Source organism: Haliotis asinina, chromosome 3 (genome assembly GCF_037392515.1).
Source record: "Haliotis asinina isolate JCU_RB_2024 chromosome 3, JCU_Hal_asi_v2, whole genome shotgun sequence".
Classification (NCBI taxonomy): Eukaryota; Metazoa; Mollusca; class Gastropoda; order Lepetellida; family Haliotidae; genus Haliotis; species Haliotis asinina.
The window spans coordinates 58,409,063-58,436,541 of NC_090282.1; the positions used below are offsets into that span (position 1 = coordinate 58,409,063).

General features: G+C 40.2%; 1 protein-coding gene across 1 annotated transcript in view; it reads left to right on the top strand.

The window, feature by feature from the left end:
* The window catches only part of LOC137278239 (voltage-gated potassium channel KCNC1-like), a 51,397-nt gene extending 24,179 nt beyond the window's left edge, over positions 1–27,218 (top strand). The window contains exons 2-5 of the mRNA XM_067810457.1: positions 12,609–12,830; positions 13,521–14,645; positions 15,710–15,914; positions 22,309–27,218. Of these exons, the coding sequence (XP_067666558.1) occupies positions 12,609–12,830; positions 13,521–14,645; positions 15,710–15,914; positions 22,309–22,325 (1,569 nt within the window). The 3' untranslated portion in view covers positions 22,326–27,218. The remainder of the gene's footprint in view (positions 1–12,608; positions 12,831–13,520; positions 14,646–15,709; positions 15,915–22,308) is intronic.
* Positions 27,219–27,479: the final 261 nt, after the last annotated feature.

A 27,479-nucleotide genomic window follows, 5' to 3' on the forward strand; every position in this document is an offset into this window, starting at 1 on the left:
GCCTTAGCATCTTCAATTACATGACTGGCAATGCTATGACGTCAAAACCCGATGACCTTGCAATGCTCTGTCATTGCTGCTCTACAAGTCTAATGACAGGTCAGAGGGGTACAGTTTTCACTGAAAACTAATGAGGGGGATTTTTTATGATAACTGGAATCTCACCTTTGAGTGTTCTGATATCAAATATATCACCGCTCGTTGATGAAAGTAAAAGTATCCTCAGCAAGCCTGGGGTATTTGTAACTTTATCAGCTGATGATATATTTCATATCAAAAGACACTCGGGTGAGATTTTACATATATCCAGCACTAGAGTAGTCAACCCGATCTATGACCATTGCAGCTTGAGACACTATCCAAACAAGATACACCACCACTGTAATAGACCGGAACCTTCACTGATGTAACACACTAGATCTAGCATCATTTTACTTACTATGTCTAGCACAATTCTATCAGACTAGTTGTAGCACAACTTTTACTTGCTAGATGTGACATCACTGTAACAGACTAGATCTGAAAAGCTGTAACAAACTAGATGTAACACAATTGTAACAAACTAGATCTGACACAACTCTAACAGACTAAAACTGACAACACTGTAATAGACTATATCTGGCACAACTCAAACAGACTAGTTCCAGCACAGCTTTTACTTGCTAGAACTGACACCACTGCAACAGACTCGATCTGAATAGCTGTAACAAACTAGCCGGGACACAATTGTAACAAACTAGACATGACACGACTCTAACAGATTAGAACTGACACCACTGTAATAGACTAAATCTGACACAATTTTAGCAGGCTAGATCTTTACAACTGCGGCATGCCAGATGTGACATCATTGTTAGAGACTACATGTGACACAACTTTAACAGACTAGATCTGACACCACTGTGACAGACTAGATCTGATACCACTGTAACCGATTAGATCTGACTAGATCCACATCAGCAAGACTATATCTAGCTCTTCTGATGTTACCACGGTCCTCTGTCACAGATGGCCACAAGAGTAAAATATGAACCATCTGTCTATTTGTTTACATAATTGATAATGTTTTATCGATGGAAAACATTAAAGTTCTGTGAGATTACTTTACAATTTTTAATTTTTTAGAGGAGGTGTTCGCGTGGTAGCATCGTGATCATGTTCTGAACATTGACCTCTGAAACTTAAGTGATCCGGAGATGCTTATATACTGAGGCTGACAGTACCTTCACTCCGCGAAAGCGCAAAGTAACCCCATAGTCTTGTCATAATGTTAAGGCAACAAAGGTAGTGATGACGCACGTTCGTGACAGGTAAAATCATAAAGATTAATAAAAATGCAATATAAACGCTGTCTCGTTTGTGTGTTGGAGATATGATCTGTAAATATGCCGGGAGTTGAAGTCATCGACCACTTATGCTGTTGCTTCATCTCAGTAAGCCAGCCCCGTGGTCTAAAGCATACAGTGTCAGCCCGGAGAATTTCGAATCTGGTCGCGTCATACCAAAATGCGTTAAACGATGCTGTTTATTATTACCTTGCCCGGATAAAGAAATGACAGAGGAACTGTCGGTTCCGGGACAATGACACTTTCTGAGTGGAGTAATCAGTTTAAACTAGGGCATGGCATCCCAGTAAGCTAGCACAATAAAATAACATTAGTCCTGACTAGTACAAGTAATCATACACACCTATACCCCCTGATGTGTATGTACTGGCAAAACAAGTGCAAACTCTGTAGCAATTTCAGCACATGCACTTACTTGATAAGGTCCTAATTAATTCCGGTTTTGAGCGCAATGCATGTTCGCTAAATCGACATATATTGACACTAGTTTGTTTCGGTGTGACCAATATCACCGGGTGTTCATGCTGTCAGTCACTGGTTTACAGTCCGATGATTTACTGTTGTTGAGTTTAAGTTTCTCCGTGACGTTTACAAATATTGGATACATCACAAACTCGTCTCAAATAAAACTTGCCCTATGTGAGGCCTAATGACCACACGGCATGGTACACAGACAGAGCGACTATCCTCTATCAAAATGATGCTTGATGCTATCCTAAATTACGGCATCTAAAAGGAGATTTGATTTCATACCTCCTTACTCATGTGCAATATTCTGGAAAAGGTGTGAGCGGCAGGTGGTGCCGATAGTGCGGGAATGCTCATCGTTGTTTGAACACCCGGTGTCATCAAAGATTTCTAAAGAACAATTCAGCTTGATTTACGGAATATCCTAGACACTGATCATTCTTTGGCGCTGACATTGTTGATATGACTGAATAGGACAAAACTCACATGATGTACTTCTTTAGATAACTTTTGCTGATCGTACCAATTCACGTATGCAAACACTGGCATCATTTTGTAACTGGTGTGCCAAACTGGGACATGTCCTTCACATATCTACCATCACAATAAACCGAATCACAGCACACTTTACCATCTTGGGATAGAATTTCGGTGACATGATAGATCTCAGCTAGCGACGTTTGCGATCTGCAATTAGTACTCGAGCAGCATGGTTTGATTTTTATTGCAGGAAATTGATTCGATTTGGATTCGTTCAACCAATGTCAGCCAATAACACGTTTTATGATGTTTTCTATCACAAATATTTGTTTAGATTGTATAAAGTCGTCCAAAATGAAGCAGTTGATAAATATCTATAATATAAATTTTTAAAAAAATGTAAAATGGGACGAATCTTCCCTTAGCAACAGGCTGTTAAGAGGTACTATGCTAGCCGCATGGAACTCTGTGTGGGAGAGTGTGGGGAACAGCGATTTGTGTCGATCGTCAACATTTTGGGTGTGTTGGTGTCTGCTCCGTAGTCAGTGAACGTACTGCTCAGAGCACTCTGATTTCGGTCACCTTCCAGTAAGCCAATAGGCGCTCCACACGTTTCAGGCTCCGCGTCGCTGGTTCGTACGGAAACATTGAATACAAGCACGCAAATCACAACTAAATGATAAGTAGAATCAATAAGCTTGACAAGCATAATGACCGAGAGCAATTAATCGACCTTCCTTGAAAGTGTCAAACTGACACCTAAACCAGCTACTTTGCGCTACTGCGAGCGAGTTTGCAAACGATCGAACATGTTTTGCTATCGAGTTTTACAGACATAAATACCGTTAAATAAGACGTTTGTCGCCAGTACTTCTCTTTCTTATACATAACACTTGTATTGACAATTATACGTAAACCTGAGATACGTATTTTCAGTGTAATATTCATGCCGTTATTATCCTATCCTTGTCTTGACTCTTCACAAATGTTAACTTAACATAGAATGTCACCAAGCATCCCCAAACAACGAATTGTCGATGGAACGTTCGAAGCATTTGTGTGCTCTTCGAACATTCTACTGGTTCCAAACATCTTTAAATGGATTTATCAATAGGGCTTCTTCTATTTCTGGAAGTGATGGGATTTAATATGACCAATGTTGATAATGCTAAAGTAGAAATCGCAAAAATGTCAATATTACATGAAGATCTGAAATGCGGGTTAGTAGCAAGACTGCAGCATGAGACGTATACATATAGCCTCCAAGCCTTTAGTGATTGTTAAGATCATGGCCATCTAGTAATTCTATTCTTTAAAGAGGCAAGTCTGGACAGTAATGTCAATCGGTGACAGGGATAGCTAATGTTTATTAGAAATTGTCATTAAAACTAATAATTAGCCCCTAAGAGGCTTGTGCAAGTCAGTTGTGCAAACTGACATCCTCTTTAGCAGAAATCCAAATGATGACACCATGAATTCGATTGTCTATCCATTCTTTTGTGAAGGATTCGAATTTTTAAATTAGCGAGTTACATGTTTTGAACGATCTGTTCCCGTTGCTAAATCATATACTGAATCTTTCACCTATTTCAAATCGTATTTTCTATCTTGAAACCTTAACTATCAATTTATCGACAGACACTTGATATGTCATTCTTTATTTATTATCAGCTGTGCACAAACTGACGCATTCGATGTTGATAATTGTGATAAGTACGTGTAATGTCAATATTGACACGATGCTAGCTGACAATGCAACTTTACTTAGTAAAGTGTTAGGAGCGAGTAAGTTAGTTAGTGAGTAAAAGTTGCATTTAGCGGGAGTGTCAGCAATTTTGCAGCTATTCGCGGTTGTCATAGAAACTACGTTTAGGAACATTTATGCATATGTTAGGAAAGCAAGAGTGTTTGAGTGAGCTATCTAAATGTACATACGTCTCTCTCTTTCTTTCCTTCCCTTTCTGTAATGTTATGTCCTCATTGGAAAGGGGAGAGGGAGTAATGATTCCGTGATGTAACACAAGTTAACATTAAGACGTCCAAGACCCGGAATCGATTGTCCACATGGGCACAATGCATCAGGCTCATTTCTGATGTCCCCCGTCGTAATATTGCTGAAATATTGCTAAAAGCGGAGTAAAACCAAACTCACTCACTCATTCCACTGATTCAAAAATACATTTACCCTTTTAAAAATAAAATAACGCTTTATTGTTAGGAACACATGAACCTTCTATTCTTTAATCTGTGTCGCGACGACGTTGTTTGTGCTCTATGTTTGTGTATATTTATATAAGTTGATATTCTATCAGATTCGTCGAACTCGACCCATGTATGTTCAACCATAGTTTCCGTTACGATAACAAATTATTTCAATAAACCCACATCAAAGAATCTAGCGAATCCTTTACTTGACATGATTGATGGGGTGTTGGACTTGAAAGTGAAAGTCTTTTCTGGATGAATTGTGTCTAAAAGCTCGCTGCGTCGTCAGGTCAATTATTTACTCTATCCCAGCAAAGTGAAATGTGATGTACAAAAAACAGTCAATTTACTGTCAATGGTGCGTGAGTAGGAGAGACGGTTATTAATTTCTTTGGCGGAAACGCCTCGCGTTATTTATACATCATCTATTGCGGTGTTGAAATATTCAGAGAACCTAAGAGAAGCATCCGAAATGAACTGGATGTGAACTGAGTGTTGTAAGTCGATACGTCCATTTGTTGGTTTGCAGCTGAACCGGGTACGCTGCGGTTTACACATGGCTACAAAACATGCGTCACTGCCATTTAGGCTCTCATGAATATTACAATGCAAATTTGCAAGGCTACACCTACCGCCACTACCGCACTACCATCACCATGGCCACAAAATACATCAGTATCACGTAAGCACTCCAAATATATCATCTGCCAGAAAGATTTACCAGATTACAAGTTCCACCACTACCTTTACCATTAGTTTCACCTGAACACTCAAACTTTAACCGTTTCGACGAAGAAATACCTCTCAATACCATGCGCACGACCACAAACCTCATTACTACCAGATAACCACTGAAAATATGACCGCCATCAGGATTACTTACAAAGCTACGACTACCATAGCCACCATCAGTAGAATAATCCTCTCCAGGATTTACAACGATACCACTACCACAATAGCCATAAACACAAATAAACACATATCACACAAACCAACAGAATCTCTACAAATATTACCGTTATAACCATAAAGACGACGACAGCACCTCTCTCTCTCTCTCTCTCTCTCTCTCACACACTCACACACACACACACACACACACACACACACACACAGGTACAACAACGGTATCCAAGGGTACCACTACCATCACCACAACCAAAACCACTTCTGGCACCGCCACCCCGCATACGAGCACGACAGCCAACACAACCGAGCCACTACGGCAAAGTTTGTCGCAATCATGAAGGATCCCTGGCATCTTGTGGCTTATAACACTTTCACTTCTATGTATCATAAAAAGGGTTGAGCTGTAAATACAGCAGATAAACCCTGTGTTTGAGTGATCACACAAATACAACATGTCAGTGTTTCTACCTATGTTGTTCTCTCATACATGTTTGAGAGCTATTCCATGACTATTTGGCTGTCTATTAATCCAGGGATATGAATAAACATCGCATGGTGTGTAATCTGAAATGGTATCGGAGAATAAACCCAGGTCAAACTGAAAATAAACCCTGACTACTCTTTATCTTGATAACTCGGCTTACAAAATTAATCTGAGCAACGTGAAAATGCTCAAAGCAACGAGACGATAGTTGACGGGTCACATACAGCAGAACCGTTGCAGACATATGCTTACAACATCTTGCAATTACGAAGCCATCAAGCGGTGCATGAGATAGGAGAACCTGAACCGGTTACGTGAACACGTAACAGTGAGAAATCCAATTCTTCAAATAAAGCGATCTCTTACTTATCTATCAATCATGAGAATTCGGTGCGTGGACCAGGGAGTGCTTGGAAACTGACATCCATGTATAACTTTACCACTCTACCAACGCCACTCTATTCACGTAGCTTATTTCTGAAAAAACAAACAAACAACCAACCGGCTGCGGTTTACACATGGCTACAAAACATGCGTCACTGCCATTTAGGCTCTCATGAATATTACAATGCAAATTTGCAAGGCTACACCTACCGCCACTACCGCACTACCATCACCATGGCCACAAAATACATCAGTATCACGTAAGCACTCCAAATATATCATCTGCCAGAAAGATTTACCAGATTACAAGTTCCACCACTACCTTTACCATTAGTTTCACCTGAACACTCAAACTTTAACCGTTTCGACGAAGAAATACCTCTCAATACCATGCGCACGACCACAAACCTCATTACTACCAGATAACCACTGAAAATATGACCGCCATCAGGATTACTTACAAAGCTACGACTACCATAGCCACCATCAGTAGAATAATCCTCTCCAGGATTTACAACGATACCACTACCACAATAGCCATAAACACAAATAAACACATATCACACAAACCAACAGAATCTCTACAAATATTACCGTTATAACCATAAAGACGACGACAGCACCTCTCTCTCTCTCTCTCTCTCTCTCTCTCTCTCACTCACACACACACACACACACACACACACACACACACACACACACAGGTACAATAACGGTATCCAAGGGTACCACTACCATCACCACAACCAAAACCACTTCTGGCACCGCCACCCCGCATACGAGCACGACAGCCAACACAACCGAGCCACTACGGCAAAGTTTGTCGCAATCATGAAGGATCCCTGGCATCTTGTGGCTTATAACACTTTCACTTCTATGTATCATAAAAAGGGTTGAGCTGTAAATACAGCAGATAAACCCTGTGTTTGAGTGATCACACAAATACAACATGTCAGTGTTTCTACCTATGTTGTTCTCTCATACATGTTTGAGAGCTATTCCATGACTATTTGGCTGTCTATTAATCCAGGGATATGAATAAACATCGCATGGTGTGTAATCTGAAATGGTATCGGAGAATAAACCCAGGTCAAACTGAAAGTAAACCCTGACTACTCTTTATCTTGATAACTCGGCTTACAAAATTAATCTGAGCAACGTGAAAATGCTCAAAGCAACGAGACGATAGTTGACGGGTCACATACAGCAGAACCGTTGCAGACATATGCTTACAACATCTTGCAATTACGAAGCCATCAAGCGGTGCATGAGATAGGAGAACCTGAACCGGTTACGTGAACACGTAACAGTGAGAAATCCAATTCTTCAAATAAAGCGATCTCTTACTTATCTATCAATCATGAGAATTCGGTGCGTGGACCAGGGAGTGCTTGGAAACTGACATCCATGTATAACTTTACCACTCTACCAACGCCACTCTATTCACGTAGCTTATTTCTGAAAAAACAAACAAACAACCAACCGGCTGCGGTTTACACATGGCTACAAAACATGCGTCACTGCCATTTAGGCTCTCATGAATATTACAATGCAAATTTGCAAGGCTACACCTACCGCCACTACCGCACTACCATCACCATGGCCACAAAATACATCAGTATCACGTAAGCACTCCAAATATATCATCTGCCAGAAAGATTTACCAGATTACAAGTTCCACCACTACCTTTACCATTAGTTTCACCTGAACACTCAAACTTTAACCGTTTCGACGAAGAAATACCTCTCAATACCATGCGCACGACCACAAACCTCATTACTACCAGATAACCACTGAAAATATGACCGCCATCAGGATTACTTACAAAGCTACGACTACCATAGCCACCATCAGTAGAATAATCCTCTCCAGGATTTACAACGATACCACTACCACAATAGCCATAAACACAAATAAACACATATCACACAAACCAACAGAATCTCTACAAATATTACCGTTATAACCATAAAGACGACGACAGCACCTCTCTCTCTCTCTCTCTCTCTCTCTCTCTCACTCACACACACACACACACACACACACACACACACAGAGGTACAATAACGGTATCCAAGGGTACCACTACCATCACCACAACCAAACCACTTCTGGCACCGCCACCCCGCATACGAGCACGACAGCCAACACAACCGAGCCACTACGGCAAAGTTTGTCGCAATCATGAAGGATCCCTGGCATCTTGTGGCTTATAACACTTTCACTTCTATGTATCATAAAAAGGGTTGAGCTGTAAATACAGCAGATAAACCCTGTGTTTGAGTGATCACACAAATACAACATGTCAGTGTTTCTACCTATGTTGTTCTCTCATACATGTTTGAGATCTATTCCATGACTATTTGGCTGTCTATTAATCCAGGGATATGAATAAACATCGCATGGTGTGTAATCTGAAATGGTATCGGAGAATAAACCCAGGTCAAACTGAAAGTAAACCCTGACTACTCTTTATCTTGATAACTCGGCTTACAAAATTAATCTGAGCAACGTGAAAATGCTCAAAGCAACGAGACGATAGTTGACGGGTCACATACAGCAGAACCGTTGCAGACATATGCTTACAACATCTTGCAATTACGAAGCCATCAAGCGGTGCATGAGATAGGAGAACCTGAACCGGTTACGTGAACACGTAACAGTGAGAAATCCAATTCTTCAAATAAAGCGATCTCTTACTTATCTATCAATCATGAGAATTCGGTGCGTGGACCAGGGAGTGCTTGGAAACTGACATCCATGTATAACTTTACCACTCTACCAACGCCACTCTATTCACGTAGCTTATTTCTGAAAAAACAAACAAACAAACAACCCACCATCCCACCACCACCCATACCCCCCATTTTACACTAGTGTATTGTTGTTTATTATGTGTTTTCACTGTTGTGTCTGAAAGTTCAGACTCTATATAATTCGGACAATTAAGTGGGTCCCAGTCGAGTCCGAATTTGACAGATTCCACTGTACTAAAAATCAGTGAACTTTGAAATTAAAAAGGGATTTAGAGGTACATTGCAATAAGGATTCATTGTGCTGGGGATAATACATTAAATGTTTAATCTTTACTTCCGTTATGTTACAAATTATATATAATTATTTATCTCGACTTCGAGTTACAGGGGTACATCGCAATGTAGATACATTGTGCTAGAAAGTATCACTGAAAAGGAATGGAACGGCATATGTCCAATTATTTATTGTAGACGTCTTTATTAACAGAATATAAATTTGGACATGGTGTCAGTCAAGGATACAGAATGATATCTTCATCCGTTGCTTATTTATATGTTAGAGCTATTCCTATCGATGACTGCGTAAACAATATAGCTGTGAATGGAAAATGAATGCATAGATGATGTGTTTCTGTCACTGTTCCTGTTCAATTCACACGTTCACATTGAAAAACAAAATTAATGGAGAATTTATCGATTTATTTCTGATATTGATTGATTCTGCTTGTGTGAATTTTACTTCAGTTTCATTATTTACTGAGTGGTTTTATCACTTTACGCGTAGAATGAGCATTTGATCGGTAAGCGTGAAGTATATTTTTACGAGTAGAATTAGCAAATCGATAATATTGTGACGTAAACTGTACGGTGACTTGCGTTATCGATTCATTTGTGAATAGCCGTACATTGTTAGTTAGCTTACGTCTTTATTCAATATAGGTATTGGATGTTCCATATACCAGATTCAGTTATTCCATTCTAATATTATAATATGAACTTGTATCAAATGTGAGATAATAACATGTCATAAATCCATACCGTAGAGAAGACGGATGTCCATAATAAGACAACCGACTATTGAACAGGCTCATAATCTGATTTGTACAAAAGTGAAATTCAAACATAAATCGTAATCAAATTATTTGTAAGATTTGAGTAAGTACTGATTCCAAGCAGTCGATGAAATATTGCGTAAGATGAAATTTCTAGTCAACCAGTCACTACCAACGCATCTTATTCTCCAATCGAGCGAAACATTCAGAGCAGCATATCCGAGTTCTTTATCTCGATACCCGTGAAGGTCCCGGGGTAGAACAGGCCTTCAGCAACCCCTGCTTGCCATAAAAGGCGACTATGCTTGTCGTAAGAGGCGACCAACGGGATCGGGTGGTCAGGCTTGCTGACTTGGTTGGCATATGTCATCGGTTCCCAATTGAGCAGATCGATGCTCATGTTGTTGATCACAGGATTGTCTGGTCCAGACTCGATTATTTACAGACCGCCGCCATATAGCTGTAATATTGCTAAGTGCAACGTAAAACTAAACTCACTCACTCACTCACTCACTCTTTATCTTGAAAACGAATATAATCGGACAGTTACCAATGTAAAATAATAACGGTTGTGCATAATTTATAAACTTTGCAGCTCAGATGCCCCAAAGTATGGACTGCTAAGGGCATGTTCGAAGCACTTCGTGTCTCCTTTTGTGAATATCAATAATTCAAATCAAAGTTGAAAGAAATGAAGTCTATATAAAGCTGACAATTGAATCTTGTCAATTGTCCACGATTCTTCTATCAGCTTGACTTAGGGGTCACAAGACGTACTCTCCTATGAGATGTTTGCCACGTATGGCCACGCTTTATATCGGAATATATTACGCATCTGTTTTTTAACGAAACTGAGTTTCAAATAGTCTGGCTGATCCTTTGTGAGATCCGACGTCATCGACGAAAGTATGTTCCTTACATGTTTCGACGCTATTTACAGTGAGGCGTTATATATACTTTCGCTTTGATCTGAGGGCAACAATCGCTATCTTGCACCAATGAATAATTGATCGCTTCCAGCTACTAGCCTCCCGACTCAAAGAGAACATATCAGCCAGGCTTTGCATCGCTCCTGAAATGGTCGACTTCGACTGTATGGATCAACGGGTTCATTAGGGGTGACTTATTACGTAATCTCAGGGTACCTCACCATGAAGTATTGCTGTCGTATTTCATATCAAGTTTATACCACAATAGGGAATCGAGCAACACTTGTAGATATAAATCATTCAACTTTACCAATGGCACCATCGACATTTGTGTTGTTTCCGTTGCTTAACAACAGACTACCTAATGTGATATGGTACTGAGTAGTTCCCCATAAAAATTCTTTTTGCAACTACAGCTAAACATCCATATTGCAATAAAATATTTACAATAGGAATTGGAATAGGTTTTTAAATTGCTAGAATATTTGCTGAAAGCGGCGTAAAACTACACTCACATTTCACTTACGTAAGGTAGGGCTAGTTCTTAGTGCTTTTCCTACATGCATCCGTTATTATTTCAAAAGGTAGGTGTGCCTTTTTCGGATGTTTAGGTAATTAAAAATTTAGATAACTTGAAAACAACGACTGGATGAAATACTAGCATGGATCAAGTGGCCTAATTTACAGAAGACGACGATAGAATTTTTGCAAGAAATAGGCCATTGATAACATATTAAAAAACAAAACAAAACAGCCATAAGATCTAGTTCCCCTGGAGATAACCAACTGTGCGTTGCTGATTTCAGTAAACAAGCATTTTTATTTTCCGAGCAGGAGCGAGTTTAGTAAAGTCAGTACAGTACACCGTTTGCTCCACGGTTCATTCTAGTGGTAAGATCAGAGTTTGCCTTAGTTTAACTTGCAAGGCCATCAGAGCCTGCTTGTGTCTGCAGGCTTTAAAATCTACAGACTCTGAATGAAATCCACCAGCCCACTTTGTTAAGTAAAAACAATAAAAAACAAAAGAGACTATACTGTACAGAGTTTTATACTGTTTCTGCAAAATCAATTAGCGAAGAATATGACGCGGAAAGTTTCTATTTTTTAAAGACTGGTGTTGACATTCCTGTGCGCAAAACGTTCAAATACCACGAAGTGGAACTGTAAGTTATCGTAAGATGATGGATCATGGATGATGCCCGAACGTTAATGAAGAAAAAAATATGGGAAAGACTCTAGTTTAAAAACAAAGTTACAGATAGTTTACTGAAGGCCATGAGCGCCTGCAAATATTTAAAACTGCCGACCCGATACAGTAACAACCGGTGCTGGGCCTCCAGCCCGGCGATTATTTCGAACGGGTTAGACAGGAAGCTATATCCTTCTGTCGTGAACTTTAACAAAAACAAGACAAAACAGACTAGTACCCTGAACGCATATTATGTCGACGGCAGAGCAAATATGACGACCTGTATTTCGACCAAAGAGATCGCTCTGTACCCTGATCACGACACAGACAATGGGTCACCATAGTAGAACTGCAATTAGGCCTGGACTCAAATTCATGATTTATTACACATATATACTGTTTCAGGAGCTGGAGTACTGGGGCTTGACGGAGCTGGACATAGAGCCATGTTGCTGGGGCAACTACAGTCGTTTCAAGGAACACAAAGACAATCTAGCAGACCTTGATGAGAACTTTACTCTGGGACTGGACGAGAAGGCGTGGGGGGAGAAACCGTCGTCACTGCAGAAGTTCAAGAAACGTATTTGGATGTTTCTAGAAGACCCTGGATCATCAAGATGGGCAAAGGTGTCATTCCCCAACACCATAGCATCAAAATAACTAATTTTGTAAACGTGCCTCTACTGAATTTAAGCCCATAACCACCTTTCATTAATAAGTCCACATTAAGCCAGCATGTCATGTAAAATGTCATGCTTCTACGTTGGATAAATATAGACTATCTTTCTCTAGATATTTTTCTCTCTCCTCGGATCTAGCAATATACGGCAAATACAACAATAGTTTGCTATTACTTCGTAGTTTCCGGGTGGAAAATACATACGTATACGGCCATATTTAGCGTTTCCTATATGAATCTGATATGTTCGTGTCCGTTGTTAAGCTGTTTGAACATTTCAACGTCACAGGATGAAATTAACGTTTATATACCAAGTTATGTTCAGTTCCGACAAGTGCAACCGATAGGTTAATCAAAGCGCGTGGTTAAATTGACAGGGATATTTTCTGATATGTATCTGCATTATTTCAGTTTCAGAGTGTCCACTGATGATTGGAACATGCTATGACTTCAACAAATAGATTTCATAATATCTTGGGTCGGTGGGGTAGAGGTGAGGGGTTAAAGCGGTGACTCGTCACGCCGAAGACCCGGGCTCGATTCCCCACATGGAAACAATGTGTGAATCCTATAGTGTCCTGTCGTGATATTGCTGGAATATTGTTTATACTCATTCACTTCATAATGTCTTGTTACAGGTGTATGCGGTTGTGTCAATGTTCTTCGTGGTTTTGTCTATCGCCGTGTTCTGCCTGGAGACTCATTCTTGGTTCCGTGTGGCACTCCCTGGTGTGAAGCTCCCCAACACAACATCGGTGGAGGTCACTAACAGGGGGGACGGGGCATGCTGCTGTAAGGTCAAGGTCGACGAACTCTCCAGCTCCCAAACCGATCCACACGACGCTATGAAATACCTGGACTATTTGTGTGCCGCCTTCTTTACGTTTGAATATCTCATGCGACTGTTCTTCGCTCCGAGGAAGCTGGTATTCATACGCCAGCCTCTTAACGTCATCGATATTTTATGTCTCCTTCCGCACTTCATCGCCATTACGATCAAGACCATCAACCCTGCAGATTCTGCCAGTCATTTTCTCAAGTCTGTCTTGGCATTGAGAATTGTACGAGTTCTGCGTATCTTCAAGCTAATGAAGCACTACACAGCCTTCAAGATATTAGTCTACACAATTAAAGTCAGCACTAAAGAACTTTGCCTCATGGTCATATTCCTCTTTAGCGGAGTCCTCATATTCGCAAGCATAATATACTATGCGGAAAATGCAACATTCAATAATATCCCAATCGGTTTCTGGTGGGCTCTGGTTACCATGACGACGGTCGGTTATGGAGACAAGGTACCAGTCTCAGAAGGAGGGTACATCATCGGATTTATGTGTGTGTTGTGTGGGGTGTTAACAGTGGCCTTCACTGTCCCAATCGTGGTCAATAACTTTACTCTTTATTATGCGCATGCGCAATCAAGGGTGCGATTACCCGAGAAGAAACGGAAGGAACTACAGCGGAAGCTGCTACTAAAAAATCAGCGAGCAACAGACTTTATTAAAAAGTTGACAATTAACGTTGCGAACAGAAAGAAAAATAAAAGCGAATTCAGTGTCATAGAAGATATGAAGAAGAAAGAACCTTCAATCGACTCTAATAAAAACATTGGAGCCAGCTACAAACCTAAGACGGCAGCTGAGGATCGCTGGAACAGGAGTCTTCAGGGGTCCCGTATTACTACAGTGTCTGAGTGCGTCACTGAATCTATGGAACTACCAAACTCACCTATAAGTCTCACCATAGATGAAGGACAAAAATCGGTGTGTATATCCTTTGTGTGTACCAGTTCATAATATGTGTGCTTCCATTACATAGCTATCCGTGAAAATCCGGGCTGGAATTCGTCTCCTGCAACGTGACTGTAGGCACTGACGGGATAGGGTGGTCAGGCTCGCTGACTTGGTTGTTGCATTGTACCCTAATCGCGTTAATCGATGCTCATGATGTCAACCATTGGTTTGTCTTTATAAACTGCCCTCATATAGCTGGAATACTGCTGCGTACAAAACACAACACGTATTTGCATTATTTTAAATTGAACAACTGGGCGTTTAATATAGGTGTACACAGAACGTATCCATCCGTGAGTTCATTTGAACCCCTGAAGATCCAGGTTATAATTGATCTTCAGCAACTCATGAGGCGGTTAACGGGATCGGGTGGTCAGACTCACGGACTTGATGAACATATGTCATCGTATTTCAATTGCGTAGATTGATGTTGATGCTGCTGATCACTTGATTGTCTTGTCCAGGTTCCATTGTTTACAGTCCGCCAGCACATAGCTGGAATATTGCAAATAAACAATCAATCATTTGATGCTGAAGTGCACCCGTAGCGCTCATTTTGCTCATGAGTAATAAACCCACGTGTAGCACACCATACGTGATTTGAACATAAGCTCATACTTATACAGAGTGGCACGTTTGAAGCCCAGGTTTCCTCGTCTGTGTCAATCACTAAATCCATTATAACATACTCCGCGCCGTTGCATCTCAGTTCTTCGACTGGCTTAAGTTAAGGTTAGACTGACGGGGTAGAATCGCATGATGGTACACCCCTTAGCCTATTCTAATTGTCAGCATCTGATAGCAACCAAAACAAAGAAAATGACATATGCAACATCGATTTTCAAATAGTATGATTTGGTGCTGACACTAAAAGTCTTCAGTACCTGCCAAGACTATAGTTAATAATGTTTGAATTTGCTGCCCACAATGTACTTAACGTTTAGAATACGTGTGCTATTAATTGAAGACATGGAATGCGTTCTGACTGCATGTGACTTCGATGTAAGCATGGTGTTGGCACCATTGTGTTGCAGGCCCAGCAGATTGAGACGGAACAGCTGTTGAGTGACCTGCAAGGAAAGAACGAAAAGTTAAAGGAAGAAAGGAAGCGTCAGCTGGACATGGTGAATAGCAAGAGAGAGCAGAAACGCCAGGCTAGGATGACCCCGCGGCCATCCCCCGCACCCGCAGCAGCTGCCAAATCACAGCCTGCACCTGTAGAGACACCTGAACCAGAAAGTAAGTGTGTGTTCACCAACTATACCAACTCCTTAAGTATAGGTAGATCTATAGAGAACCATACTGTAGGTATGTGTCCAAGAGTCCATGAGTACTCTCGATGTTTGTAAAACAGCGTCCAAAAGAAACGTCACGATTTATTCTTCTGATCTAAAATATAACTGAAGCTAAAAATGCTAACATTGAATGCTTTATTGCAATAATAAATCATTCACTAGCAAGAATAAAAAACGACGCAGCTCGTGATCTAAGATCACATGAATGACACTGGGGTGCATTATTCAGTATTCGACCACCAATGCAGAATCGACTGGGAGCTTTTGCAACTTTCACATAGGGCAGCACATATTGTTCAGTGCCGGATGTGGCCACCTCTAGCACTGATGCAGGCCCGGCGTTGAGTAGCGGAGTCTTCTGACGTCTTCATTTGGGATCCGACGCCATTCCTTTAGCAGAACAGCTTCCAAAGCGTTCCTCGTCAATGGCCGATTTTGGCGTTTCCGAATACGACGTCCCAGTTATTCCCGAAGGTCTTCAGCTGGAGACCGATCTTGAAGAGCTGGAACTTGCTTTCGTCACCAAAGTTTACTCTTCGTCAGTTTCGCTGCTGCCACTGTGGCACAGTCCTGGTTCATTTCAATCAGGCACGTCAGTGTTGGCACGTCAACGTCATGCCCTTTAAAGGTCGATCGCCACGGAGACCATGAATGCGGAGTCGTCTGGTCACACTCTGCTGACTGGATGTCCAATACTGTAGGGGCTTGATGACGTCACAGTGACATATCGGTTCCTCAAGCGCAACACCCGTAAATAACGGTCTTCATGTTGGGTAGAGACCTACAGTCTATCACTCTTTGGCCTGTGTGCAGAACAGCCTGTCATAAACGTGTGACAAGTCTTCCGATGGTGGGTTGCAGCATCCCATGTTCCTAGCCACATGCTCTTGTATCTGTTCCATCTGTAACATAGTGATTGCTCTCTCCCTCGTGTTAATGGCATGCTCCTGGGTGTCAATCGATTAAAATGATGCAAAAGGTTAGCTTTAATACCTTATTTTGATACGGGTAACTTTGTGCACAGTTTCCGTTTTATTCGTGTAAATTCGTCTTTTTTCACAACATACGAAATGCAAGTACACATGTTCACTGGAAATAGACATATTGTGTTCGAGGTATGTGTTTTTAGCTATTCTCAAGCAGACTGACAATTATTTCAACAATTTACAGTCGTTGGCGTTTGGTGGCGTTTCTTTCGGCCGCTAGTTTATATGTTCCCTGTGAAGGGAACACAAACAAACATCGAGGGTACATCAATCCATGGGCCCTGAGGGACCAGTGAACAGCGTATGTATCTTACCGAACACCTCAAAGTTAATTTTGATTTGCTTCAAGCATGGGTACAAATCTTTTTTGTAGCAATCTCTACACAACAAAAACACATTTAGAATTTTCTCCCTTCCATCGATTTGCATTCGCAAAACATCGGTATGTTTCGTACATGATACGTGATTCAACGCTATTCGAGATAAGGGATTCCTACCACGAAGTACCAAATGAGTTCGGCATTCGGGTACACAGAAAATGTTACTCGCTTGAAAATAACAGCAGATCGCTCAACCAGTCAGAAAGCGACATTATTGTGTGAGGTAAGATAACAGGTCTTGTTATCACGATATTCCTGGATATTCCCCTGAAACAGAAACTGAAATGTGTGTAAAAGCAGGCAGTGTTGATATCAAAATGTTCCGTCTGAGTTTCTAGGGATAGTTATGCATTAAATACCTGGTGTTAGTATCAAAACCGTGTCCACACTAAATCAGTCAGTATATGCCGATAGGTGGCAAGGTCGATTTTATCAAACCTTGACAGAGGCTGGGCAATATGCTTTTGGGAATATTTATGTGAAAACGGAACATTCTGGTAGAATCCTAAAAGTATATGGTAAGCATGTACATCCTACAACCGGTAATGTTGGGCACCAGGCTGTATCTACAATTATTTGCAGGCGCTACTGTGTTTCTTCGTTTTGTGTGGTCACGATGTAACCAAAGGTATTAGCTTGCATTAAAGGTAAAATGTTGCTTAACATGGACAAATCATTCATACAGACAACAGACTGAGTGCTACCCAAATACCCGCTTTCTTTACACTTGTACATATTCATAATAATAATAGTTCTGAAGTGCTATTCAAATTTATTGACCTGAGTAATGGCACAGAGGATATTTGTATGTATGCGTTCACGAAAAGCAAACAAGCTTTTAAACTATGACGAAATACATACTGTTGCCTAGAGCTGACCTAAACACGAAACAACTGAAAGGGAACTCGAGAAAAAATCACGTCTATTGAATTTACTCCTTTACAAAACGTGGCTAAAACATAAACGCTTTCTTGTTAATGGCATTCCTCTTCGATCGGACGTGCATTACAGATTTTTACGTTTACATAAAAGTCCCATTTTACAGTCCGGACCAGTCTGCTGTTTACTCCAAAACCGCTAGAAGCCATGGGTGAAACATCAATAAAGTCGGTATCGATTTAATAGTTCCAAAATCAATATGATTAGACGTTGTTACAAATAACCCTCGACCATCAAACAAAGACAGCGTAATCGTCTTTGACCACCGGGATTTTACTGGCATACGATGAATAAATAATTAAATGTTTTAAGGCTGTAATTATAAATCGTCACTCAGAACATACAGATATTATTTCGTTTCTATGGTAACCTTATAGTTCAGTAGGTATTTATGTAACATAATATTGGTAGCTGGTCGTTATGCGTCGTGAAATTTCCTGTTTGTATAAAGATGTTCTATTTATGTCAGCGGTAGTAAAGCCCACAAAAGGGTAATTACTTATTAAATCACTTCCATCAACAGCGCTTTATAGATTGTGAATGCGGCACATGATGAATTGAAATGGTAAAGCGAAATATCACGTGCCAAAGGGTCAATGCATTGACAAATGTACGGACAATTGAATCTTTGGCCGAACATTTTTCATTTCATGGTATCAAAATGTCACCGCTGCATCACGTCTCCAGACAGTATATCGCTGATGCATTCGTCGAGACTAATGCATGTTTGATAATGCCAGCCAGCGTTGATACCATGCCACGGGACCCGTTAAGTCCCTGGTTAGAATTGATCTTCAGAAACCTTAACGACTTGGTTGATACAAGTCATCGTATTCCAGTTGCGTAGATCGATGCTCATGATGTTGATCACTAGATTGTCTGGTCCACATTCGATTTTTTACACACCGCCGTGTGTGGCGTTAAACAGCAAGGAACACAAAAATAATCCAATCCATATCGGCAGTCGTGGGTGTATGGGGTCAGAACTGGAACTAATATGTTTACACGGAACAGCGGATCCTGCCACAGCAAAGGTACACAACTCTGTTAAGGAAATAACCTAACCAGCTAATTACGATCCTCAGTCAGTCATGGTCATTGATGGTTAATTTTTTGAAAGAAAACAAAGGTGAAAATGTATGTTGTTATCTATTCAAAATCCAATGTAGATTTCAATTTTAGTTTAGAAAAAAACCCCAAACAGAACAAAATAATAAAAAAAACCCAGCTCTTTCCAACGATTACAAATAGAGCACATGTGTTAGGTAAACCTAATATGAATTATTTCTTCACCACACTGCAGTGATGTTTTTGTCAACCGATTAAAGACTACGATTTTTACACGGTACATGTGCTTTGTAATTTCACTTGCTCGTCGTCATGGTGATATCGATTCGTTAAATATTACACAAAATTTATGTCTTTGAACATCACGAAAAGGACACCGTGAGCCCTCTGAAAATTTAAAATCACTGAAAACCAACATCTGACAATCTGACAATAGCTAAGTGCGAGCGGGCGCGTGCCAATCGGTAAAATAAAAAGTTGTTGAACCCCAAAGGTATACTGCTTCAGTTGACAAGGACAGATACTTGTCAATAATGTAGTGCCGATCAGCCCTAAACATTGCCCATGGTAGTTTCATTATGCGCTACAAACGTACACCAAATGTCTCACCATTACAATGTGAGTGAGTTAAACTGTAACGTCACCTCGGCAATATTTCAGCCATATAGAGAAGAGGAAGGTTTTACGCACACGAAAAAGGTGCTCAGTAACCAGTCATCGCAGGACTGTAAAAGAAGTTGAGTATCACGGAGGACCATGGGCGCTTACAGCCTTTCTACCTGCATGGGCCCTAGCTGGATTTACACCATCCCTCGGCTTTTGGCAATTTTAGATAATCCATAAATTGAAACAACATATATACTACGACTACAAATAGTAGTTGGTTTAACGTTACTTTCAATGTTTTGGGAATTAATTTTACAATACTTTAACACCCTTTCAGGATACAGCCACCCGTCACAATATATAATTGTAACAGTGCTATTTGTTTACCTATACCATAAGCGTAGCATCAGCTGCCTTAACTATCTGCCGCACGTCTATCGACAGACGCATAAATAAACCAGGAAAAAGATCCTTCTGCGCCTCCATGAGGCATAGATATTAACGCAAAAGTAGTATGCTTTACATTAGAACGTATATTGATGGCAAGTAAGTATAAATTAATTATGAAATGCCACTCGTGTGCTACAAACGTCGGCTCCGACCGGAAGTGTCGTGACATTCTTGTTTCACAGGGAAGCACCGTCCGCCATAACCTCTGGCATAAATGTTCAAACTTGTGGTGCCCCATTGTCATGGTGCCTCATTGGCAACAGAAGCGGCATAAGTATTTCCACATTCATAACAAAACTCATGTGCTAATTGATTGATTGACTGAAGCGTTGATGGTACAGTGATTGACTATTTCATGGACATATTGTTTTCTGCACCATTACAACAGTATGGTGTTGTTCGTAAACAAATCGAGTCTGGACCAGAAAATCGCTATCCGATACGACGACAGAGGATGCGTTTATGAATCCCCTTTGAGATTTTGATGATATCAGGTGTTCGCGAAAAGATGACCGTATCCTGCCCCACCGGTGGCACCCGCCATAAACATATGTTATGTACATTCATTTGTTCAACGAAGTAATTCGGGATCGTATGATACAAGTCAAAATAGTAGATTGCACTGGACATCAGGTTTGTCACTGATGCATCAAATTTTCTCCACGTCTTCCATGAATTTTCTTGATAGCTTCACCGATGCCTTGAATTTTGTCGCCTTGATCAACACCTGAGCATGCGCAGCACGAGGCGTTTGGAATTCTTATACAAAGTCCACGATTGCTTGTACCTCAAAAGTTGTGCAATGTAAACAGCAAAGGTTGGATCTGACAGGAAAGTTGACTATTGGAAAGTTGAAATCATTCCTTTTGTCATACAGCCTTTTCGAGACTGTATGCTCCCGACTAAAAAATACTGTAACACCATGCCGCTGTTTTACTGTTCAAACAAATATACGTTGATGATGTAGTCACAGTTGTACAATCGATTCTGCTTTTAGCAGGAATTTCTCATGAAATGTGGAAAGGGTTGTGTCGTTTCTATGTATATACGCGCAGAATGATACAAAGTTGACTTACTGTAACTTCATATTTCGTATCTAGGTTTGGCCTCCTTTTTCAGATGTACACCTTTCGTTCTGTTGACTTGTAGTACAAAAAAGGTATTATAAAAGGTGTTTACTTTCAAAGGATTATCTGACATAGTAAAGGCTAGCACACCAGCAAGAGTCAGAATTTGAATGGCCTTCGTCATCTTGTGAAATAAAAAGTCGCAGCGGACCTTCCTACAAAAAATTGAGAATAGAGCTGGAATCCGTCACCTACACACCAGAATGTCTGGCGAGCTTATCTAGAGATAAACAGTACAAATATTAAAGAGTGAAAAATTTGAATATATATTCAGGTTGTTATAACCTCAGCATGCATCCGAAAGGTTGCCATACATCACACCCATGTAACCGTTCGGAACTTGGACTGGGTTTACACGTGGTTGCTATCACACATATAATCTATAAATATTGCTATGGTGTTCATAATTATAACTTTAAATTATGGAACATCTTGTTTCATTTCACGACTTGTTCTCGTCAAAATAAAGCCGACCCGTAACTTCCTCATTTGTTTTGTCTCGACTTTCACCTCTCTTCGATTTACCCGCCCGCGCGATATGTGCAGTACAAGTTAACATTTTACCCAATATGGCCACTGCAATATTTGAACGCCCGATGATGTCAGATGCTATCGATATATGTTTGCATACGAAACATATATGCGAGTCTGACAATATTTGTTTGCCTGTAACAGGCCTATTCAGATCCATCGTCTGGTTTGCAACCTAACAACAACTGACGCAGGTACAAAGTGCCATTGTATTCATTGGTACAGAAGGCTAATATTATTTCTATTTGCAGATGGGGAGACAAAATGAGAAACAATGGAAGTCACCGCGATCAATCAGGGCTGCTGTCAGGAATACGTCGATGGCACCAGAACATACACAGTAACCTATTTCACCAAATGAGGATCGACATCTTTGATGCTTACAAGGGATGCTAATGCTTCTACTGGCTCTGTAATTGGCGTATTCTTTTCATTGCCAAGTTTTACCGGTCATCCGATGGGTTATCAATTACGCACTGCGTTTAGCAATTGATTGTTTTATGTCATCTCTTGCAGACAATAGGATTGAATTATTTCATGGGTTATTTCCGACTCAGATGTATTGAACTATTATCAACCCCCTGACAGAGAATGATGGCAATAGGTTCCACAAAACAAACACGTTGTGCAATTTAAATGCTGATAATATTGATGGTCTACTGACGCCTTTGTGTGATTGTTTTCTATGATTAGATGTGATAGGAAACATTAAAAGTCATATAATATTCTTCATGTAAATGTCAATGTCATATGATATATATGAACGGTGGAGTGAATAATTAGAGTTTAATTCTTGTCAAAAGAACTAATCGATTGCCAAACCGGTATCTTTAAGATAAGAGTTCCAAATATTCGACAACCAAAAATGACCCTTGTGTTTTACATCTTGTATGCATTGTCAGTGTACGTAGTGTCTACATTCATGTTTGCAGTTTGCAGTAAAACCCTTATATAATGAGCAACGGCGTGCATAATCTCAATGTCATATTTAAGTATTCCACTTCACACCGCTGTTCCAGCGAATGACTGTTTTGTACATAACTTCACATGTGTAAATATGGTGGGCACACATTTTATGGCACCCTATTCAAGCGGCAATTGATTTACGTTATTTTGCAGTGAGTATACCGATGGCTCAGTAATTACCGTATTTCCAGACAATGTGTATTTTTCGGACGTTCTAGTACCCAGGGCCTAGATTTGCGAAGCTTTTTTAGCGCTGAGACAGTCGTAAGTTAATATTGATGTAATGCGCTTATGACTATCTTACCGCTAAGAGAGCTTTGAAATCTATACCCATGGTTCTGATGCACAAAGTGTTTGTAACGCTAAGTCATTCCTAAGTCTATGGTAAACTGTAGAGTTACGACAGGTCATATTACGAATGCTTTGTTGATCGGGACCAAGGCAATTATTTAAGAGCTTCACATGTCAAGCTAACAGGATCAGTTCACAAGCTTGACATAACAGTCTTGTGACATTTAAAATACAAGTGTTTGCTGGAGATTGTGACTATTTTCTTGCAATCTAGTTATACCCCGATGCCTACTGAAGGGTCTCCTGAGAACGTATCGGAGTTCTGGCGCCTGTTGCACACTTTTGATGAACGGCGGTATTATTGAGCCCTGATCGCTTCTCGTCTATTTGAGGAAAACGCTATGTTTGATGTCAGAACACACTCCCTGTATTGGTATAGTACTGTTACAGTACTACCGGGCTCTCAATATGTAAATAGTAATTAATCACGCGTATTGTGCGGTATGATTGACATCAACCCACTGTCTGATATGTACATACACCGAAGGACCGTTATGTTGGGTCGTAGTACCGTGATCCATTGTTAAAACTGATTATTGAGTTATTATCGTTCTTCTGTCATTATCAGCCCACGGTTGGCCTTGCACCATCCAGATATGTTTATTTTAACTCTATGACAATTCAAGTCTGACAACTGATGGAGTAAATATGCATATATTTTCATAAAGTGAATTATAATCGATATCATAGTATCACATTAAAAGACCCCTGCAGGAATGATGCTGATTCTCTCCCTTACCTGAAAGGATCTGCTTCTTTTAATTTCGAATAACAGTTACACAGGAGCAATGCTCATAGTTACGAGGGCTCCGTTCCTCAAAGCGATCGCAGCGTAACAAAGTTAACTCCCATACGTTAGTTTAGACTTACGGCTGTCGTAGCGCTACGATTACGTTGAGGAACGGGGCCTTGGCCGTTAAATGTAGTCAGTGGTAAACTTGGGATGTATTTACAGTTTTTACAAGCATGTTTCTTGAATGCAACTTTGAAGTTTTTATACCAATCACCGCTTTATCACATTGCATAAAAATATGATAACGTTTTACATATTCAATTTTCAATGTTTACATCTTTGTCGATTTTCACAACCGTCGGCTGCCATGGTGTCCCAGCAGGAGCACCTACACGATTTGTTGTCGATATTGATTCAGTACAATTTATTGCCCGAGGCTTTCATGCACCTGGAAAAATGATACCCACAGTTTAGTTAAAAACTGACATTTTGTTTTTGATATAGTATTTTTTGACATCCCTTTTGTTTGCAAAGAGATACATGCTGAAATGGAAAACAATATGAGATGATGTAATGCTGTATTTTGCAAGTGCTTCACGGCAACAGGTATTTGTCTGTATCTCAAGATGCTAATTCTGTTTCTAGTGTAATTTGGCATAATATTTTACTGGACACCCTCTGGAGAAACATTCAATGTTCTTCGTCATGATACGTAAATTATCGACATATTTCGTACATTATCGGTCAAGACTTGATGAATACACGTTGACACAAGACGTTCATCTTAGAGATAAGGAACACGTGGAGTGTTATCTTTTCCCAGGTTTCTAACTGCTAGTTACCGAGGCAGTGTGACGCTGATCTGTAGTGCCTCAAGAGAGGATATATAACCTGGCCAAACGACTTCACCAAAGTTTACAGACATTACGCCATTCACTGCCTCCTTTCTTCATGTTGTGCAGGAATATCACATGAGCTCATGTTGTTCAAGGGAATGTCAAAAGTATTGTTGATTAATATTAGCCTATATTTTAAATTTCATTTAGGATCGATAGAATACCTCCTTGAACAAAGATCGTGTGCTAACGCATTTGATAGATTTATGCAGATTAAATTAATGTTGAGTTTCAATACAGTATTATGAAAACCAAAATGTATCCCACTATAATTGTGAAGCGATTGACCTTAATGAAAACAGTATTTTGAGGAATCTTGTAATCTGTTTTTGTAGGAGACAAATCATCTAGTCAGGCAGGCAATATATGTCGTACGAACCAGAAATGTACCATAAGTTTCCAAATATACTCATGGAAACAAAACAAGAGAAAACATGAAAGTACAAGTGTTCCTTTATTTATTTACAGTTTCACCCACAGTGCAATACATACCTTGTGAAGAAACCTGGAAAAGAATAACGGAACACCTGTACTTTCATGTGCCCCCTTATTTGTTTCTGTGTGTATATTAGCCCGTATGGTTGTTGATGTGCCCTTTCAAACCTATGCGATTTCATAATCAACGTATGCACATATTGTGGTTTGTTAATTAAAGCATATTGCTGCATATATTTATCATGCATAACTTCAAATTGAATCACTTTTTTGAATGCACGTGTTGCGCATATAGTGAAACCACGCTAGTCCATATCACGTCATCTCAAATCGTCAAGATTAATGTGTCATTACATGTCACTGTCCGAAAGTTTCCCAAATCCGGGTTGTCGACATGTCAGGATTGGTGGCAGGGTTTCACGTTGCTGTGACGCTTCCCCCGTCCGAATCTGATGAGACTGAGAACAGTTTGAAAACAACACCCTTGTGCGTTAATCTGGGCGATTATAATGGGAAATATCATCAAATACATAATGAAAATAAGTTTTTTTACATATAGAGGGTGCTGTTTTAACCGCTTTCATGCACTTCAAAGATGACCCGGCATTGTCTTGTAGCTGGTAGGGAATTAAACTCAAACCATTGGCGTTATATATGCGTTATCTAAGACTCTAGGAAACTCATTGCATGGTCCAAAGAGCACAGCACAATGCTTTGGTCAAGTGGAGTTCGTCATTGTGTTATTTAACTATACCTTCATAACACTCCTGCGACATTTATGCAGCAGTGTCGCTTGTATGTACACATACACTGGGACGTGGCCCGTTGACTTGGGTTGAAAGTTAAAAGTGAACACGAATGTTCACTGTTCGAGAGGCTCGACAGCTTGGCTCTGTTCTCAGATAGATATTGGCCGCTGACGATCGGGGAGAAATGAAGCAGTTGTGCGAACAGTACAGCTTAGCTCCAATTATTCTTAATCCCAGCTTATCGTTCGTATATCGAAAAAGTACTGTCACTCGCACTCAAGGTATGTGTTATAATATGTCTCGAATGACATCGACACGAGTTCAGAGTTTAGAACATATTTTTTAAACATCTTACATGATGAAGGAGACTGTATGAAAAGTGCTGAAACGACATGTCCATGTAATGGGTTAGGGACAAGGACATGTATATGATAATGGTATGTGAAAACTATAGTTTATGTAACTGGAAGAAACGACAGATTTATAGAAAGAACAGGCAAGAACGTGTACGTAACTGGAAACAGGAAATCACATGTTCGGGTAACTGATCGCAACGAACGACGTGTTTATGTAATCGGTTTTAGGAAACGGATTTTTCTTTAACGGGCTGCATAAAATGTCATATTTCTGGAACGGATTACAGGAAATTGCAATTTTTTTGTAATTGCTTTCAGGAAATGACATTTCTGAAACGGGCTGCAGATAGCGTTATGTTTCTGCAACGAGTTACAGGAAATGACGTGTTTATGTAAACAGTTTCATAAAAGGACATTTCTGTAACGAGCTGCAGATGACGTGCTTCTGTAACAGGTTACCCGAAATGACGTGTTAATGTCATGGGGACAGGTGCTCACTCCTGCAATCAGCGCAGGCCAATAATGAGGGAAAAAAGAAACATGTTATTTGTGTGTTTCAATCCAAATGTTCAAAGGTTCTCAGATTCAGAATTTGGTGATTTTAGATTTTGTTATCACTGAAACCATTCCGTCCAAGACATGTACTGCTGTTGAATAAAGACATTTTATCATCTTGTTGCAGATCTTTGTTGTTTCATCCTGATTTGTGTAGATCCTTGTTTGAGGGGAACAACAATAAAAGTATGTTGAAATCTACTGTCACACCTTGCCGTTCCCCTTTAAGGATCTTCCTTCCTTTCCGCGATACCGGCCCAAGCAGAACAGAATATTGTTTAAACGATCGCATGGGCATATCTAAAGTACACTCTATGAGTACGCTGCGTTTTACAGGATACGGGTTGACGTTTACGTTTTATATGTTTACATAACTTCGTT